The 17,103-nt window shown below is 39.2% G+C and overlaps 1 protein-coding gene across 1 annotated transcript in view; it reads left to right on the forward strand.

Moving 5' to 3' along the window:
- Nucleotides 1-15,232, forward strand: part of LOC121949780 (pleckstrin homology domain-containing family A member 7-like) — a 192,272-nt gene extending 177,040 nt beyond the window's left edge. The window contains exons 21-28 of the mRNA XM_042495539.1: nucleotides 172-366; nucleotides 490-586; nucleotides 1,291-1,382; nucleotides 3,767-4,030; nucleotides 11,313-11,492; nucleotides 13,170-13,303; nucleotides 13,488-13,621; nucleotides 14,871-15,232. Of these exons, the coding sequence (XP_042351473.1) occupies nucleotides 172-366; nucleotides 490-586; nucleotides 1,291-1,382; nucleotides 3,767-4,030; nucleotides 11,313-11,492; nucleotides 13,170-13,303; nucleotides 13,488-13,621; nucleotides 14,871-14,893 (1,119 nt within the window). The 3' untranslated portion in view covers nucleotides 14,894-15,232. The remainder of the gene's footprint in view (nucleotides 1-171; nucleotides 367-489; nucleotides 587-1,290; nucleotides 1,383-3,766; nucleotides 4,031-11,312; nucleotides 11,493-13,169; nucleotides 13,304-13,487; nucleotides 13,622-14,870) is intronic.
- The last annotated feature ends 1,871 nt before the right edge of the window (nucleotides 15,233-17,103 follow it).

Raw genomic sequence — 17,103 nt, forward strand, 5'->3', positions numbered from 1 at the left:
AAATCAAGCCAATTAGCCCATATTTCAAAGAGTTAAATAACTGTCACTGGATTTAATCTGATTGCGTTTAAGAGTACAGAAACCCTCATCAAGAAAGGGTCATCAGCACTACAGAAATACTTATGGTACATCAAAAATACTAAATCCATCTTCTGCCTTGTTGCTGTCAAGGCTGAGGACACCGCCCCACCCAGGCCACCACTGCCTCGCCTCTACGACTACGAGGAGACGCCCCCTGTGGTGCCGCCGCTACCCAAAGAGGCCTCGGTCATCCGCCACACGTCGGTGCGTGGGCTGAAACGCCAATCAGATGAGAGGAAGAGGGACAGGGAGAGTGGGCAGTATGTTGTCAATGGAGACTGTAAGGTGTGTCTTTGTTGGAATGTTGTAAACACAGTTTTGGTGGCTACGTTTTCAAAAATTGCTTTTTTAGCCAAAATGTGGTAAAGTCTACATCCTGTCTCTCTGTCGAACCGCTTGTGGTTTCAGACTGACTTGCGATCATACCTGAGTGAACCAGAGCTGCCAGGACTGAGCCACCACAGCGCCGGGTCTGACGTTGAATATCAGTATTTCCAGAGTAAAGGTATCTAAACACTCACATGTAAAAAACATACATTAACAGACAACACACAACATTTTTGCACTATTTTTATGGCTAGTGATTACCAACTATCATTCTCTCCTTTTTAGAGGTGCAGTAGATCAACATTTGATTATTGATAATTTTATGCTGATTTTAATATTTCATACTGGAAACAAAATAGTTGTAGAGGACAGAAGTATGAGAACTACGCAGCAAACTTTAATTAAATTGATTAAACTTATGAATATGAATAGACAAGTGTGCTTGTGCTCAGGGAGACACATATCTACCTAAGAAATCCAATCTTGTCAGAATAAAAGACTCATCAGTTTAATTGTGAAAAATGTTAATTAATCTTGCTAATAAATTGTCCCCCAGTACGACTTTATTGTCACCCACAAGAGGAGCCTAATGTTTCAATACTCCACCATCTAGAATGTTATTAAAATTCTTCTAAATCCCAAGACATCTTTCTGTGAAAATAAAGAATGATTTTGTAAATATTTTATAGTTAAGCAATTACGTTGAATTAATTTCACCAGTGTTGAAACATTTAGTTTTTTTTTTTTTTTTGCCTGCAGTTCATATTTCTACCTTTATGGAAATGTTTATTTTGGCATTCTGTCACTTTTCATTGTAGCACCTTACCACTTTCTTCACAAGTTTAAGCAAACTGTGCTGATTGTTGTCTTGCTATCAACCAGGTCTGTCAGGCCCCTCATCTCGACTGAACCAGTCCAACTATATCGCGTCCTACGTCACCCTAAGGAGAGGCCCCGGGAGCTCCGCAGCCAGGGTGAGTCAAGATAACAAGGGTGGAGGATCTGTAGATACCTGTGATTAGCTGAAGAAATTTAGGTTACCTCAGATTACTTTTGCTGCAAATTTGGTAATAAAGAAATATTTCAAAAATATAAAGAAGGTCCTCACATGAAACTAGACTGTCTCTGTGGTAGAAAAACTCAAATACTTTTGAAATTGGTGCTACCTGACCAGAGAAATACAACAACTACCAGAATGCTACGCACCTGTTCAGACCAACAAACACTTCACAGGTGGGTGACGTAATGTGGCATGGTCGATATAAAACAATGGCGGCTAGATATCTCGTATTACAATTAAACAGTAAGCTAAAACTTGTTTTTGAAAACATTTGAGGTGAGAAATATGCAATGCAGTAACAGAATCTTGGTTTATATTTGATCAGCGCTGTGTAGTTTTGCTGTTTGATCTCAGTTTTTTCGGCCTCCGTTTTCACTGTGTGGGAAGCAGAGTGGCGCCAACTTCCTGTTCAAAACTCTCGCCATTTCAGCAATTGGGGCATTCAAACAGTCAGTCAGTCATTTTCCATAACCGCTCGTCCTTGCAAGGGTCGCGGGGGGGCTGGAGCCAATCTCAGCTGTCATTGGGCGGAAGGCGGGGTACACCCTGGACAGGTCGCCAGACTATCGCAGGGCCGACACATAAGGACAGACAACCACACACACTCACAGTCACACCTAAGGGCAATTTAGAGTCACCAATCAACCTGAGCTGCATGTCTTTGGAATGTGGGAGGAAGCCGGAGACCCCGGAGAGAACCCACGCAGACACGGGGAGAACACGCAAACTCCATGCAGAAGGGCCCCCGCCCACGGATTGAACCCCGTTCCAACCCAGGTTCAAACCAGGGACCCTCTTGCTGATGTGCCCGGCATTCAAACATGACTCTGAAAACATTTTAGTAGAGAAATAGGCAGTGCAGTAACATAGTCTTAATTTATATTTGATCAGCATTGCCTAGTTTGTTCGGGTTTCGGTCCAAGTTTGGGAGACGGAGAAAGGGGCGGGTGTCTCGCTTCAACAGACACTCTTTGTGTCCGCACAGGTGGTGGTGGCTGGCTGGTGGCGGGTGGTGGGCAATACAGAAATGCAGAAGTGCAGCCTGTAGTTCAAGCAACAGCCCTAAGAGCCAGCAAAACACCACCAAATGACATCATTTGGGGGGGGGGCATATTTAGGCACTGGTTAGATGGAGGAAAGTTTCCCACAGTTCATCTACACGTATACCCTTGTTGTTTCGACACAAAGCTGGTTGAAATTTGGAGAAGTTTACCTTTAATCATATGTTTAATGGCAAGGTTTGGGGAGACTTCACTGCTGCAGAGCCCTAAGGGTAACAACAAAAAGACTATGGCATGTAGTTATAAATATGCGCAGCAGCCATGTGTTCATAGATAACACAGAAGATTTGCTTAAATATATGCAATACAAAAAATAGACATGAGTAGCATCTAATATGCAGATTGTAGGCTTTTTGTGTGACAGGTCTTGTGACAGTCTTTGTATTCAGATAAATATGCCAAGTTTGTAGTGTTAGTTTATGGCAGTTCAATAATTTAATTCACTTTCATTATTGCTGGTTCCTGTTTTTCTCATCATTTTGACCGCGCTTTTCTCCACTCAAAAGCGCCTTAAAGTACGGCCTTACAGGGGCTTAAGTTCTGGGCTGCAGGCCTCATGAGCCCTTAGCTTAAAAAAAAGAAGTGAAAATATATAGATTATAAATCACATAATAAATCTACACAGCCGCAGTGGACAGCATTGGTTCAGTGGCGTCGCAGAGGTTTCCCGTGCATAGCCATGGTGGTCAGCGAACTGCAGTGAAGAAGAAAACAGACCCCTGTAATAACTCAAATCACAAATCGGGTAGTGGCCGCATCGCTGGCTGAGGAGCAGGGAAGAGCAGGCAGCCTCCCCCCTGCTGCTGTGGAGAAGGAGGACAGAGGACTCTGCTGAGAAAGAGGGAAGAGAAGGAGTGGTGCCAACTCCTGGAGATGCAGAAGTAGAAGATAGGGTTTTTGTGGGTTTTTAATGAAACAGACTGACCTTCTCATATTGCTGCTGTGCTTGCTTTGTCTTGACTTATTGTTACGGTATTGTTTTATTTTGATGACTTTCATATCCTGTTCATGCCTGTCCTTCTACTTCACAATTTGCCTGTTCATATTTCATCTTTTATTCTCCTTCCTTACTTTCTGCCTGCTTTTCATCTTCTCATAATATACTGTACATCTATTACGTCCCATTCTTATTCTGTTCCCCCCAAACTAACCCCATTAACCATCCGTCCCTTCTTATATCCATCCTGCCCTGGTTCCAATTCTCCCTGCACCTTTCCCTCCTCCCCTGTCTCACCAGGAGAGACCCAAGAGTGCCTTGGAGCGTCTGTCATCTCCTACAGAAGCTCCGCAGCTCCCAAGCAGCCAGTCTCGAGGGCGAATGACCGCGGAGGAGCAGCTGGAGCGGATGAAGCGCCACCAGAAGGCGCTCGTTCGGGAACGCAAGAGAAACCTCAGCCAGGGCGAGCGTTCCAGCACAGGCCTCTCCACCTCCACTGTCACCACCCAGCGCTCATCCTCCTCCTCCAGGCTGCCCTCCAGCACCTCCGATGCTCCGGCCTCCGTACGTTACCCCCCACCCTCGCGCAGCAGCAGCAGACACAGGGAGCACCACCTTCACCACTGCTGCTATGCCACCCTCCAGCCCCCAGCCACATAATAACCCAGCAGGAATGCTAACACACTAGCGCTCTTTGCTTTGTGTAACCGGTGGTTGTTGACGTTAGCACTAACAAGCTAAAGGGCGGGACTGAGTGCGGCTGGCTAGCTAGCTTGGTTAATGCTTTAAGAACAATGAGAGTCAAAGTGAGCACAGGGAACACAGGGGAACACTCGGCTAGTGTTGGACTCGGGCGCAATGTGATTTAGCCAAGTAGGACACGTTCCTTGATCGACATCGCTTATTGCGATCCTGGACCAACATCGAGATCAACCAATCACAGCCTTCTGACGTCATCAGTGTGCTGCTCCTCTGCTTCTTTCAACATTTCTCTGTGCTTCATCACAGCTAAGTTTTACAAAATTAGGTGAATACAACTGAACAAAATCCACAGTAACACTGAACAAACTCTTTAATGAGCTGTGTAGGGTTTTAGCGATTTAACTTGCCTACTGGGCAGATTATGCTATTAAGTAATCTTGCCAATATGCTGAAATATTGTTCACTAACGTTAAAGAGTAAGGATTATATTATTTTTCAGAAGAAAAGCCCTACAATTTACACCTTTTCATACTTTTCAATACTTTTTTGCTTGTGTTGATTCAGGAACATTACTGCCATGTTGAGCCTGGACAATTTATGTTGATAGAAATTAGGGATGTCAGCGTCAGCATGCAATTAAGGTCCGTACATTACACGTTTTTTCTCTTTTTTGAGTTTTATTACGTTAATTGTTGACTGACATTCCCGTTTTTAAGGGATTGTACCACATTGAGATTTTAAGCTAGAGCAGGTGCTGGTATCATATAAAACCATTTCTCGTTTGCCTCTCAGGAGGGATTCAAAATTATGCTCCAAAGACAGGCTAAATTTTGGCAATGGAAAAATGGCAAGGCCATTTCACAGGGGTCCGTTGACCTCTGACCTCTGACCTCAAGATATCTGAATCAAAATGGGTTCTATGGGTGCCCATGAGTCTCTCCTTTACAGACATGCTAGTCCCATGCAGCATCATTGTCGTCATTCAATTCCTAATCAAGAAAGTCTGATAAGAATTGTTTTACTTTGTCAATATGGACTTCAAAATTGTTTTGTAATGCAAATAATGGAATTGAAAATGTGATTAATTGCAATTAACTTGAAATTCTGCAGTTAATCACAATTTAAAAATTAATCATTTAACAGCCCTGATAAAAATGATAACATCTTTATTACCTTGTTAGCGAGCTAAACTGCCAATAATTTAGCCGATTGGCAAACTGACCTTGTAAGTTAACTTGCTAACCCCGCAGTAGCTCATAAGGATTTTTTTTAGTGTTATTTCTTCAATTGTTATGAACTTCAATTTGTAATCTTAGCTTACCTCTGAAGAAGCGCAAAGGACTTTTGAAAGAAGCACAGGAGCCGCACACTGATGATGTCAGAGGGCCGTGATTGGTTGATTGCGATGTTGGTCCAGAATCGCTGTGTGGGATGTTGATCCAGGAACACGTTCTGCTTGGCTAAATCACGTCATGCTTGGACTCGGACAGTCGCTCCTTGTTTATTTTATTTTTTTTAAAGATTCTAGGATCGAAATGAACCTTGTTACCACTGCCCCCTGGTGGGACCTCACTGACACAATTCTGAATGTAAACCCATTGAGAAAAGGAGGGAAAGGAAGGCATCACTCTGCCTTCCTTTCTCTGTTTTTATCACCAGAAAGTAGAGAGAGGAGCCCATTTATGTACATCTACATACTGTGTACTTGTACGCTTTTATTTATTTACTGAGGGATATTTTCAGTATACAGTTGTACAGTTATATTTTGTAGAGATTTGGTATATAGAGAATATAGCGGAGTGGGGGAAATATTGAAAAAAGGAAAAAGTATTCAGGTTGTTGAAATGAAGAAAGAGGCAATGCTAGTGGCACAAATCATGATCACACCTCCCTGCTTTCTTTTCTTCGAATGAAATCCAAGTGCCTTGTTTTGCTGACGATGTTTTTGCCTTTGTCCCAAATTTACCTCCTTAATCAACGTTTCTAATTAATCGTGATTTGTTGAAAGCATGCGTCTCCACTTCAGAGTTAGAGAAATAATGCAAGAGCTATCTTTAAGGTTTTCTGTGCAATAGTAGAAGTCAGTCAGGAAGATGTGGGGACATGGCTGGTTTTAACCCCTAAAGGAATACTTTGACATTTGTCGTTTATGTAATTTACCCCCGCTGCCCCTTGGTTTCATTAAGGAATGCTAACAGTGCTAACATGCCTCGGTGAAAAACAGTGATAGAGTAAAATTCAAAATGTCAAAGTCTTCCATCAAGATACCGTGACACATGATAACTACCAGGCTGGTATTATGATTACAGACTAACACACTTGTAACCAGACTGCTGTGAGATCCGCCTGTAATCAGACTACATTTTCCATTGAATTCAATGTCCCTGTAACAGTGAGCAATACATAGTCTGTAATCCTCTGCTACTACTTCTTTTTAGTGCATAAAACCACAACCTCCAGAGCATATTTTATTTTCACTACTCCACCAGCATAAAACATGTTTACACCATTTTATTTTTGAATTAACATCCTCATTAATACAGCCTTTTTCCTGTACAGACTATGAGGTTATTTTTATCGTTTGATAGTGGTTGATAATTAAATTGCCACAATTAATGTTGGAAAAAGAATCTGTACTCATGTCTGAGTACTTTTAAGTGGCCTATGCTGTGCTGTTTTATGCATCATAAATATACAGGACAGGTTCAAGCAACAGGGCGGAAATGCTATAAAAAGATAAGATGAAAGAGGAGCGGACAACTCTGTCCATAATGGAATAGAAATGGAATACATTAACACAAGTTGACTTGATTTCTATAAAAAAAATAAAAAAACATGGAAAGAAAGCAATAACTGACTTAACAGGAAATTGGAAAAAAAAAATTATAAAAAGTGAAGAAAAAAAAGAACAAAAACAGGAAATGGACAAAAAGTGCATAGTCTAGTGTATATTCACCATAAAATGAGAAATGTGTTTTTGTTACCTTCACGTGAGCTTCTTATATGTACATAGGGAGCGGATCCTCGCCCAGAGTGTCCGCCATGTTGCACTGCCTCATTCTACAGTAGCCTGTAATGGACAAACCAAACACTGACTCGGGACGTATCCACTTGCTTTTTCACATCAGCCACCATAGTTAGCAGCCAAACCAGATTTTTAACATGAAACTGTTTCATTCATTGCTTTTACTGGTTTAACCCTTTGAAACCTGGATGGACAATGCTTTTCTTGTGCTGCGTCAAAACGGCTTCCAAAAGTATTCAAACCTTAAAATCCTGAGCAAATTGGTTTGAGTTTTTTCAAAAACGTGGGGAAATGCAATGCACAACTTACCAAGAAATGACCCATAAACTACAAGAAAGTAGTCAATTTAGAAAATACATTTTAAAAAAGAATGGAAAAATGTCTATATTGTCTATATTTATTATTATTCTTTTTATATATTTAAAATTATGTTACAAAATAATTACTATTTGTAAGCACTTTTTAGGTCATTCCTTTGGGGTTTTTTCTTTTTTTAATTTTACTTTCCTTTTGCTTTGGCAAATTTTAAATTTGACTTATTTAAAAAAAAATGAATTTCTTGCAAATATTCCTTATTACATTTCCCATTGCCTTCTAGCCATGTTTTTAAAACAAATCAAGCTAATAGCAAATTGACTGGTTTCAAAGGGTCAATCACCAGGTGCATTTATTTTGGAGAGGAAGTGATCTCTGCCAGTAATTCAGCTCCCAGTAAAAACCTCCTGAATAATGAACATCCTAAATGGAAGTTTACACGAGGCGCATGGCAAAAATTTCAGCTGTTTGCTGTCAACAGTCCAAAATCGCTAGATGCTGCTAAATTCTACACACTGCTCCCTTAAACAGATATATGGTTATCATTTTCTTCATCAATATGTCATTTTTAAATGGAACAAGTTCTCACATACCAGGGAGAGTTCTTCAAATTCAATGTTTTATCTGACTAACAGTTCAAAACCCAGAGATCCATGTATGTGTGTGCAGTTTTGCTTCTCTATGACCCTGCTGTCTGCTCCTCGTTTTCCTCACAATCTTAAAAGCTTTTCTGCCACATTGCTTGAATCCCTCCACAGCTACGTACAATATATCAGATCAAAGAGAAACTAGTTACAGGAGGTTGCCCAGTTGAAGAGTAGAAATATAGTAGAGAATTTAGAGAAGTGAACTGCTAATCACCACCTAATTCTGTGTTATTGAGAAGCAACGCACAACTCTTTCCCCTTTTCTTTTCTATCATGTAGAGGTTTGCACTCGACAATAAAGAGTTTCTTGCTTCTGAACCTCCTCTTGGCTGTGTTCTTCCTAATCTGGTGGAGGGGTTCGGTGAATCTGTGTCTGCATGGTTTTCTTTCCCTCTGTCTTTCTGTGTGTGATTGATTCTGCTGGGCACAACAAGGCATGGGGATGCAGTGTTTCTCTCAGAGCATGTGAACACATCAGCAGATCAGACCGCGCTGCAGGCTACTGGAGCGGGAAGGATGCATGCATGGCTTTGATGCTCCTTGGATTATTACTCACAAGTACCCCTCACCACACACACACGCTCACACACACACTCCAGACACACACACACCCCTAAGCACTCGTCAGAGATATGAATCGAGATATGAATCAGAGTGTTTTTGTTGATAAAAATGCTTGGGCCTCATTACAGAAAATATCTAAACTGTTTCAAAGATAGGAAAAACTCTATCTTCCTATTACAGAATATGTTTCATTCCTAAACTCATGGCTGTGTCCAGTCCTATTTCAGACCTCCTGTCTTACCTTAAGAAATACTAACTATAACTGTAAATTTGATCCTTCAATCTGTACTCATTCTGTCATGTCCTTATGTCCATTTAAATTATACACAAGTCTGCCTGAATCTATGTTTAGAATACAGCGGTAGGATACTCAAGATGAACAGGTCATCATATCAGCAGCTCTCACTAAAAGACAGCCATCGACTTGTATCTATGAGGAGCTGAATAAACTAATTGTGTCACTTAAGGCCATCGATCCAACGTAAAATAAGCTATTACTGTAATCATTACGCCCTGCACCGACGATCGCTGTAACCAGAGGCATTATCTCTTTGGACTGTACGTATGTTCGCTCATACCTGTCTCGATACCTCACGAAAGCCCTGACGGAATTTCCTCAAATTTGGCCCAAACGTCCACTTTGACTTATTGATGAACTGATTAAACTTTGATGGCCAAAGGTCAAAAGTCACTGTGACCTCATGCCTGTATCATTCTTAAATATGATATCTCAAGAAGGCCTTGATGGAAATTCTTCAAATTTGGCACAAACGTCCACTTGGACTCGAAAATGGACTGATTAGAATTTGGTGGTCAAAGGTAAAGGTCACTGTCACCTCTCAAAGCATGATTTTGGCCATACCTAAAGGATTCAAACCCTAATCATGACAACATTTCTCATGAATGTCCAATAGAATAAAATGATGTAGGTATGACATTTTATATTCAAAAGGTCAAATTCAGTTTCACTTCTTGTACAGATTTTCTGTGCTGTTGGGTCGAAGGCGTGTGTGAAGCATCCACGTTTTAGAGTATGTAGCTTCTTTGCAGCAATATGTTTACTTGAAGAATTGTCAATTATAATGACTACATTCGAGTCTGGACAGACGTGGATATGATCTGTAAATGCCACTTGATTGGTCGCGAGGCGAGTGCTCTAGTTTTTATTGTTAATTCTTTATGTTACATATAGGCCTCCCCTTTAATTCGTGGTCAAGGTGTCATCATATGGTCTGAATAGCCTTTTAATCATTATATTTCGGTGTTCATATTGTAACCCATTTTCATTGTCATTGCCATACAGACTTAACAACGGGGCTGCTGCCATTTTTGGTAATTATTTTTTAATTTAGGAGAGGGTCCATGCCATCCTCACTTAGGATCCATAACTTGGAAATCAATAAATTCCTATCTTTCGATAAAAAAAAAAAAGATTTTTTCATAAATGCTGTGAGGAAACATGTTTCTGTAATACAAGATATTCTGAATATCATCCAAAACTGAGATAATATAGGATTTCAGACTTAGATAGTTTCTGTAATTAGGCCCTTTGTGTTCATGGGAAACACGTATGTGTGTAATTACAGCTTACAGAAACAGACTAATCACCTGCCTGGGCCTTCTCTGAGGTAATGATACTAAACATGATCATTTCAAATCCCTGGAAGAACCTCTTGCTAGAATATGTCCTGCATAAAAACATTAAGTTTATTTTTGCCTCCCTCTACCTGAGGCACGGCTCACTGCAGAGACATATTTTTATACATCAATATACATTGCGGATATTACCCTGGTAAACCCAGGACATCATAGTAGATGCATCAGAGCTTGTACCAATGCTAGTTTTCACATTTTGCCGTCACTACACACTCCCACTGCTCTGTGTGGGTTTGACTTTTCATTCACTTTATTGAAGAGTATAAACATATTATCAGTAGTTTTCTTTTATTAACTTTCACCGATTCGTAAAAAATAATAATTATATATTATATTTTCAGTATCTGCAGGTTATTTTGTCAATTCATCGAATGCAGTGGAAATTTTCAGCCCAATATGAGTTCTTCAAATTTCTTGTTTCCTCCGATCAACAGTCCAAAGATATTTAGTGTATTTTCATAGGAGACAAAGATGAACAGCAAATATTCAAATTTGAGAAGCTGAATCAGTGAATTCTTAGCTTTTTTCTTTTTCTGAAAAAAAATTAGTTTCAAAATTACATACAGAAAATTTAATATTAGATGACTCACTGATTCAACTAATAATTTAAACATTAATTGTGCAAAACTCTAAAAGTTTATGTAGATGTAATGTTGACACTTTGTGCTATAAAGAAATGGAATAAATGTCCAGGGAAATCTGTGTGTCAGATATCACATAGACACTTGTAGGGGAGACACTGTCCACGTAAAAAAAAATGGTTAATTTGTGTCAATAATTTCAGTGGCTTCTAATAACACCTTTCACACACATCCATAAACACTAAGTTTTTTTCTAATTAATTTATATTTGATTTAACTCTAAAGATTCACTATTAAAATTGATAGCAGCACATCTATTTTTCACAGCTGTGTAATCCTGTCTCCTGCTGTTCCAGGTGTTTGATTGGCAGGAGGAGCGGCTTGCTGCAGAGGGTCAGAGCGATGAAGGGTGGAGTCAAGTAAAAGAGAGACGAAGGATCCAATCAGATGAGTGGGTGAAGGCAACCGCAACGACTACACGCATACGAGAGGTGGATGTGGAGCCTCTGGACTATGACCTGGACATCAGCCGAGAGGTAGATGTCATGAAAAATGCAAGTGGCGTTGCAGCTTGAAGCAGTTCTTCATGAAGGGTCACAAAAAATATACTAATTCTCTGACAGCTCCACAAGATTAATTTGCACTTCTTTTCTCAGTCACTCTTGGATCCAAGAGCTCTCATAACATGGCTGGATGTTTGCATTATTCTCTCTACTTCCAGTCTTACCAAAGAAGAACTTATCCTCAGATTAGGAAGAAATAAGTATAAAGTAAAAAATAAATAAAAGAGAGGAATTTACCTTAAAATTGTTTTTAAAAAAAAAAAAAAAAACTTGGAAAAGGTGCTTAAAAATATAATAATTCCATAATGTAATTTTAAGTATTTTATTATAAGAACTTTGTTTAAAAAAAAAAAGAAAAGTTTCCATAGCTTCATTCTTTTTTCTCTGGAATTCTTGCAATTTGTGCACCTTACCAAGTTGCTCAGTGCCCTTTTTTACCATGTCTTTGTTGTTGTAAGAAATGCCACCAATTTGCTCAAGGTTCAAAGTTTTAAATACTTGTGAAGGGCATCTAAAATCAGCACCAAAAAACATGTTGCTTCAGGTTTCAAAGGGTTAACTCAGAACAGGGGAATCTGCTGTTCAAGTTTTTACAGTCTTATCTCACTTTCTTAGACATACTTAATTAAACTGGAATCCAGTTGATCTTTATCATCACATTCTTAGCACAGCAGAGGTCCTCTTTTGCAAATGTGTGAACATTTTTTCAGTGGTTTCACACATTTTTCAAAACAGTTACGACAGATGTCAGACAGACCCCAAAGGTTAAACCAAAAGAAAACATCTATTCACAGTTGATACAAATTACTTGCATAATTATGATTCTCGACTGCAGCTATGTGAGAATTCTTTGCACAACTCATCAATGAGCAATCTGACCTTATTCATCTATAAGAGCTGCCACCTCTGTGTTACTATTTTAAAAACGCCAAAGGCACATAAAAAGAATAATAAAAATGAAGAAAGCTTTCACAGAAAATGTCTCTTTTAAAGCATTTTAACAGGTCATCACAAAAAATTTAAAGGTACAGTGGAGCATTTTTTTTTATCTCTAGTAAAATCATTTTTGGAGAATATGGACAAATGTAGTCAAGCAAATGATAAAAAAGTGACTTCCAGCAGCCTTTTTCAAATCCAATGTGTAGTATTCTCACAACTTTGGTACAAAAGCATCTGTATTTCACTGCATGGCAGTTTATATAATGTAATGATATTTATATGAAACTCAGGAAAGGCATAAATTACGAAATGCCAGATTGAATGTATTGTGAATGGGGAAAAAATAATCTTTCATGGATGACCTTCCAAGCAATATAACATAACGGCAAAATCATTTTCTGAAGCTTTCTATGCAATGTAGCTCTGATATGCTTGGGATGTTTTGTTTCCCATCTCATACCGTTCTTTATTTTTTCTCCCTCTCGTTCCGTCTCTTTCCTCATGCATGCCATCGAGCTGAAATGATGTTTGAACCCAGTTTGAATCTGACATGTTTGGAAAACATTGGGAAAAATTGGGCAAGGAATAAAGTTTTATAATGGGTCCTTGAAAAGTCAATGAAATGTTTTAAAATCTTTGAAATGTGTGGGAACCCTGACCTGTCTGACTGTCCTTGGACTTAAGGATCCTACCTGTCTATCCAACATGCAGCTGTCCAAACCACAAAAAGTTCCCATCCCAGAGCGCTACATAGAGTCTGACCCTGATGAGCCTCCGAGTCCAGAGGAGCTGGAGGAACGCTCCCGCCGGGCCGAGCGCATCAGAAATCTGCTGGCCAAATCCAGGTAGATAAAGCTCCAATAATGAGACTGGGGCTGGGCTGATACGGTTTTTGGTGTTCTACTTTACGACTGGAGCTCTGCTTATATGCAAAGGGCAGATAACTGGAGTTAAATATTTTGTGTTTCTACTTTTAGATAGACAAATGCATTTTTAGTTCAGTTTATTGTGTTTGTGTCCTTTAAACAGTTTTCAGAACATGCAGCCGTCTGCACCTCTGGACTTCAGTGAGCTGGACTCGGCTCTACAGCAGCAGGAGAGGATCATGAACGTGTCCCAGGCACTGGCCTCGGAGGCCTCACGCAAGAGCAAACTGGTCGCAGGTTAGTTTACTCACACTTTCATCATCATAACGAGTCCCGAAGGCCTTAATAAACTAACTTTTCACCGTCAAAGTTCTGTCTTTCTTTAAGCCATTATACTCTAACTGTAATAACCCTAAGTTTTACCCTAAAAGTTCGTATGCCCCCATAAGGAATTAACAACCAACCAAAATGTCCTTATTTTGTAGAAGTGTCCTGAAAACCTGCAAACCTGTTCTTTTAAATATAGAAGTACACAAACATATACAGGAGTCATGTAAGATTGCCATCTCAGAGATGCAACATGTGATCTGTCCCTGGTGTGCAGGGACTGAGTGACTGGAGAGTCGGTGAGCATGTCTGCTCCAGGTACCTGCCTTTTCCCTTTTGGGTAGTGTTGTGTTGTACATCCTGTTTGGTTTTGGTCAGGAATGTGCACAGATTAGTGACAAAAGCCACAAAAAAGGTTGCACATGATGTGTTGTAATTCTTCGGTTCTCAGTGAACCTTGGGTATGTGATGCTCTGATGCGGCTTTAGCCAGTTTTTTGGGGGGGTCAAATTTACATAGTCTACATTTGAAACAGAAAAAATAAATGAATCTGTAGGAACAATTTAAAACTACAATAATATAATAATATCTTCTAACAGTGACTAAACTATTTGCAGTGTGGTTCTGGATTTTCAAATCTGTGCACGGTCTTGATTTCTTTGTTTTGGGTGATATTCTGGCCAAAGAGCTTCCACTTATTTTTTCTTAGCTCATATAGAGCTGCTTTGGTGACATGTGGTGGCCTTATAAGTGGTGTTTTGGTGCAAGGTGTGTATATGTTTTCTATGTTTGTTTTTTTTAAAGCTTAATTCAACTCTTTCAGAACCAATGACATTATGATACAGAGCGGTTTGTGTGGCTCCTGTATTTGCCAGGAATATGGCATTTTACTGCAGTCTGCATCACATGGATCAATCACTTGAAGTAAATAACTGATTTGGGTTGTTTTGCTATTTAAAATGCACATTGTATTTGCAAATAATATTTGAGCCAGGTTTCTTCTACGTATCAGATTTGCTACACAAAACTAAACTGCTACAGGGGTTATGCATATTCACCTGGGAGCAGTTTGTCCTTGTGAAATCTACTGGAAACCTATTAAAATAGTGGGAAAAATTAAATCATTTTAGTTTGCTAAAGCACCTCTGAAGATGTGTGCACTTGTGATATCCCGTCAGCAAGAATAAACATGCGTGACTTCACTGTGTTTTCTCCTCAGCCAAAGCTGCTGCAGAGCACTGACCTGCAGGACCGACACAGCAGAAGAGATTCTCTGAGAAGGAGAAGGATCGAATCTTTGTTCAACAGTTGCCAACTAACTGATTCACTTGTAACAAATGTTTTTTTTATGGGTGAGAACATGACACACATTTCTTCAGAGTTTCCTTTAGAGATTTGTAGTTTTGAAATAGAATTAAGTTCTTGCTTTCAGCACTTACACTGCACATTTAAGCAACAATAATTTATAATGAGTGAATAGCTTTTTTTCTGCGGTTAGCTGTTCCGCAGTTTGCTCTTTATTTTTATGAATGAATAAAAAGAGTGAAATGAAAGCCAATGCCAACATGCTCAGATTAGTAATGTTTGACATGAATCCTTTATTTATTACATTGTTTGGCTTGACGTGCTTGTTCAACTTCTACCATATTTATAACATTTTATATATGTAACAATGATCACAGTCCTGTCAATCAAGTAAAATACATTACAATAGAATATGAATGATAGTAAAAACATGAAGAAATTAATTGCAGAAAATAAATATAAAATTAAAAAAAAGTTAATTATTTGGTGTCAGTTTCGTTTACATGTTAAGGTCACTTTTGTTTTAAAATATGTTCATTTCTCACATCTTTACACACAATAAACATTTTTGTCATTTGTTGAACATAGCCTAACAGGATAATCTAATGCTATTCATTTTGAATAAGAAAACATTAAAATTACATTCAAACGCTTAAAAAGAATCAAAGAGCAAGAGAGAGAGGGGGGAAGAAAAGTCATTGGAAAGCAAGAGTGAACAAAAATGTTTTAAGCCCCGATTTAAACGAGTTAATAGCTTCAGCAGACCTCAGGTACTCGGGGAGTTTGTTCCACAGGTAAGGAGCTTAAAAACTTAAAGCTCCGTCGCTGTGCTTATTTTTGATCCCGGGAACACAGAGCAAACCTGTCCCAGATGACCTGAGGGGTCTAGATGCATCATATCAACAAGTAAATGTGAAATGGATTTAGGTCCGAGACCATGTAGCGCTTTATATACAAGTAACAGTATTTTAAAATCTATCTTTTGACATATAGGAAGCCAGTGCAGTGACTGAAGGACAGCTGTAATGTGCTCCACTTTCTTGGTGTTAGTAAGGACTCTTTCAATAGCATTTTGCTTAAGCTGATGGAATTACAGACTGTCTTATTTTGAGATTTTTTTCTGAGTAAAAAGAAGCTAAATCATTGCAGGATTTGGTGGATAGTAGTTCAGGAGGCAGCGATGTTGGGGGAGTTTGTCAATCTGTCAACAATAGTGAATAAAGAGTGTGTGTGATTGTTCTTCTTAATGATCTCTGAGAAAAAGGACTGCCTTGCCCTCTTCAGCTCCAGGTTGTAAGCTCTAAGTCTCTCTTTTAAGATATCATAGTGGTTCTGGAGTTTGGTTTTTGGCCACCTGCGTTCTGCTTTTCTACACTCTGTTTTTTGAACTTTAACTATTGTGTCATTCCTCCAAACAGCAACAGCATTGTTAACATTTGTTATATTATAACTGAAACTGTTACAAGGTTGTTGACAGAGGGTGAAGGCAGAGCTGGTGTAGGTGTAAAAGCCTGGTTGAAAAATGTGCAGGTGTTTTTATGGATGTAACGCTTTTTAATAACCTCTGTTTTAATTCTGTTGGTATCAGTAGCGATGGTCATTGTAAAGAGGACACAGTAGTGGTCGGAGAGGGCAACATCTCTTACCACGACCTCTGAAATGTGTAAATCTTTAGAAATAATGAGATCTAAAATATCACCCTTGTTATGTGCTGGATTTGTGACGTTGGGAAAGACCAAAATAGTCCAGGATGCATGAGTTAATTATTAAGCATTTCCATCTCTGGGGTTATCAATATAAATATTGAAATCACTCACTATAAGAACACAATCAAAAAGAATACACACAGCAGCCAGCAGTTAAGAAAAGTCACCCAAAAAGTGTGGATTATATTTAGGGGGATTATATTTCAAGGTTGCTGGACAGGTGGATCTCAACTGAAGCGCAACATATTCAAAAGAGTCAAACTTCCCATATGACAACTTTTTGCATTGGTGGACATCAGTAAATAAGGTGGCTACTGCCTCCCTTTTTAAGTGCTCTGGCCTCACTAATAAAATTGAAGGTTGGGGAAGCTGATTAGATGAGAGCTGCTGTACTACTGTTTTCATTTAACCAAGTTTCAGTTAAAGACAGAAAAAAAGCTT

This window comes from Plectropomus leopardus, chromosome 11 (assembly GCF_008729295.1).
Source record: "Plectropomus leopardus isolate mb chromosome 11, YSFRI_Pleo_2.0, whole genome shotgun sequence".
Taxonomy (NCBI): Eukaryota; Metazoa; Chordata; class Actinopteri; order Perciformes; family Serranidae; genus Plectropomus; species Plectropomus leopardus.